Source organism: Priapulus caudatus, unplaced genomic scaffold (genome assembly GCF_000485595.1).
Source record: "Priapulus caudatus unplaced genomic scaffold, Priapulus_caudatus-5.0.1 Scaffold562, whole genome shotgun sequence".
NCBI lineage: Eukaryota > Metazoa > Priapulida > Priapulimorpha > Priapulimorphida > Priapulidae > Priapulus > Priapulus caudatus.
In genome coordinates, this window is record NW_014577623.1 from 130930 (window position 1) to 134274 (window position 3345).

General features: G+C 52.6%; 1 protein-coding gene across 1 annotated transcript in view; it reads left to right on the forward strand.

The window, feature by feature from the left end:
- The window catches only part of LOC106811666 (homeotic protein female sterile-like), a 14958-nt gene that overhangs the window by 6581 nt on the left and 5032 nt on the right, over positions 1 to 3345 (forward strand). The window contains exons 4-6 of the mRNA XM_014815366.1: positions 669 to 825; positions 2291 to 2418; positions 2568 to 2736. Of these exons, the coding sequence (XP_014670852.1) occupies positions 669 to 825; positions 2291 to 2418; positions 2568 to 2736 (454 nt within the window). The remainder of the gene's footprint in view (positions 1 to 668; positions 826 to 2290; positions 2419 to 2567; positions 2737 to 3345) is intronic.

The following is a 3345-nucleotide window of genomic DNA, read 5'->3' on the forward strand; positions in this document are numbered from 1 at the left end:
ACTCTTCTCTTCCTCCTTCCCTTCCTCCCCTTCTTCATCCCCTCTCTTCCTCTCCGTTCTCTCTCTCTCTCTCTCTACCTCCCTTGTGCTCTCTCCCACTCTGTCTCTCTTTTACCGTTTTTTATCAGGGCTTCGGTGAAGACCCGTCGGTCGTTGTTGAAGGTTTGAGAAATCACCGAACTGTCGTTGGCATTCCTGCAGTCGTCTTTCTCCGTCGAAGTCGACGCAGCAGTCACGACCTGTTTTTGATTCAATCTTCGCGAAGGAATTGGAACGCGTAGGGGAGGCGCGCGCGTGCCCGCCATTTTAGCCTAACCCCGAACTCAAACCGGACCAAGATTCTCGTCCATGGTTGAAGGAATTTACCTATCCCCGTAGCGTGATCGATGAGCAGCCAATCATCGTTGCCGTAGGAAATTTAAAGGATACTGCTTGGAAACGACGTATCGCAACATTCAACATTTCAACGCGTGCACACTTGCGAAAACACGTGCAAACTCATCTAGCATGGCCGACCTAGCAACGCGATCCAAGCGCGTCGTCGATGTATATCTCTCCAGCGGACAGCGCAGTTTGAGGTAGGCCCACGAGTGGTGGGAGTTAGGCCGAGAGTGAGGGCCGATGCGCAGGTGGGCGCGACCCTTACTCATCGTCGATCTTGACATCAGTTGCAGACGATAGTGTCGGCACGGTGAAGTGGGAAGTGAAGCCAGCCGGCATCAGCAGCAGCAGCGGCGGCGGCGGCGGCGTAGTGAGCCGACTCGGAAGCAGAGCATCCTCCTCGGCTGTAGGAAGAAGTGGTGGCGATCCGCCAGCAAGCTCCAGGTATGACGTGTGTGCACGTGTGTGTATGTCTGCACGTGTATGTGTGTGTGCGCGTGTATGTGTGTGCGCGCGTGTGTGCGTGCGCACGTGTGTGTGCGTGAGCACGTGTATGCGTGTGCGTGTGCGTGCGTGCACGTGTATGTCTGTGTGTGCGTGCGTGCGCGGGTGTGCACGTGTGTGTGTGCACGTGGGCGTGCAAGTGATTACCCGATTGCCTGTGTTTAACAGCTGTACTTACCTGTTTGTGTGTGATTACTGATTATTAATATTACCTGCTGTAGAGAGCTGTACTTACCTGTTTGTGTGTGATTACTGATTATTACCTGCTGTAGAGAGCTGTACTTACCTGTTTGTGTGTGATTACTGATTATTACCTGCTGTAGAGAGCTGTACTTACATGTGTCTGTGTGATTACTGATTATTAATATTACCTGCTGTAGAGAGCTGTACTTACCTGTTTGTGTGTGATTACTGATTATTACCTGCTGTAGAGAGCTGTACTTACATGTGTCTGTGTGATTACTGATTATTACCTGCTGTAGAGAGCTGTACTTACATGTGTCTGTGTGATTACTGATGATTACCTGCTGCAGAGAGCTGTACTTACCTGTGTGTTTGTGTGCGCGCGTGCGTGTGTGCGTGCGTGCATGCATGCACGTGTGTGCATGTGTGTGTGAATACTGATTACCTAATGCATAGTGCTGTGCTCATCTGTGTGTGGTCACTTATTACGTGGTTGCACTACTGCAGACAGCTCAAATTACCAGCGTGCGTGTTACGTGTACATGTTTACATACATATATATGCACATTTAGTCTGCTGTACACATTCCCCCGCGTACGTGTTCTGTGTGGATGCAGGCATACAATTATCACGAGAATATCCTGCTGCAGAATTAGCCAGGCGCATTGTGAGGATGAACGTATTCAATTATTACACAGTTACCTGATATAGAAAGAAAGCAATTCACGGGAAGTTTCAGGTGCCGCAAACACTGCGCACAGCGACCGCCATCCTTCCACTGCCAAGAATTCATTGATGTATAGTTTGTATATTGTCGAGAGGTCGCATTTTTGTTTTCCCATACGTGATTTGCGTACAGCTGGTGAATTCGTCTTTGCCATAGCAGCACTCTCTAAAAACAGTGCTTGGCAACGAAGTGTTCCAGAGAGAGAATCGAAGAGTCGATATATCGGTTGGAATGGTTGAAAAATCACGTATAAACCCGTCTAGCCTGTCCCACCTAGCGACAATATCTTCGGTGGCACGTGGTCGTGGGTATTTTGCTCAGGCAACAGGCACATTATGAAAATTTCGAGGATTTTATGCGGTCGACCGAGTCTGTCTCGGTGACAGGTCCATTCCTCGGCAAGCCGTACGTCGCGACCGAGCGCGGACGCGGTTGCCGTCGGCGATGAGTATTCCCGAACGTCTCGTGTTTCATCGTAGTTTTCTTTCTCACCAGAAGGCGCGACGTCGCGCGAGCGAAAAAGAGTCGCGCGGTGAACGGAGGAGGAGGAGGCGAGAGCTATAGCACTCTCACCCAGTCGGGCTTCAACCACATACTCAGCGTCCTCGGCAAGGAACTACCAGGTACGTGCTCGTGGCTCCCCCTAGTGTTCGATAATAAGGCTCGTGCCCTTCCCTAGCATCTGAAGGTAAGGCCTGTGTGTCCCCCTAGTGTCCCGAAGTGGTACCGTGATTACCGGATGTAGCAGTGATGAACCTTTGCTTGGCTTCAGACTCGTATCGGTCAGCAGAGGGCAGCAGCAGCAGGAGCTCGCGGGCCGAGCGTCCGGCGGGCGAGAGTGACCGGTCGCCGCGGCGGCCAGACAAGCGGCGGGGCGGCGCACCGGCGAGAGAGCCAGCCAGCGATGGCGGCGGCGGCGGCGGCGGAGGCAGCGGCAGCGGGTGAGTGGACGACGGTGGTACCCATGACTGTGTGGTCATAACGACACACTCGGACATGTGCGGTCGTGAACAGTGCAGACAGAAAACGTGTACAGTCGTGAAAGTGCGGAGAGACTTGTGCAGTCGTAGCAGTGAGGACAGATGTGTGCAGTCGTAGCAGTGAGGACAGATGTGTGCAGTCGTAGCAGTGCAGACAGATGTGTGCAGTCGTAGCAGTGAGGACAGATGTGTGCAGTCGTAGCAGTGAGGACAGATGTGTGCAGTCGTAGCAGTGAGACAGATGTGTGCAGTCGTAGCAGTGAGGGCAGATGTGTGCAGTCGTAGCAGTGAGGACAGATGTATGCAGTCGTAGCAGTGAGGACAGATGTGTGCAGTCGTAGCAGTGAGGACAGATGTGTGCAGTCGTAGCAGTGAGGACAGATGTGTGCAGTCGTAGCAGTGAGGTCAGATGTGTGCAGCCATAGCAGTGAGGACAGATGTGTGCAGTCGTAGCAATGAGGACAGATGTGTGCAGTCGTAGCAGTGATGACAGATGTGTGCAGCCGTAGCAGTGAGGTCAGATGTGTGCAGCCATAGCAATGAGGGCAGATGTGTGCAGTCGTAGCAATG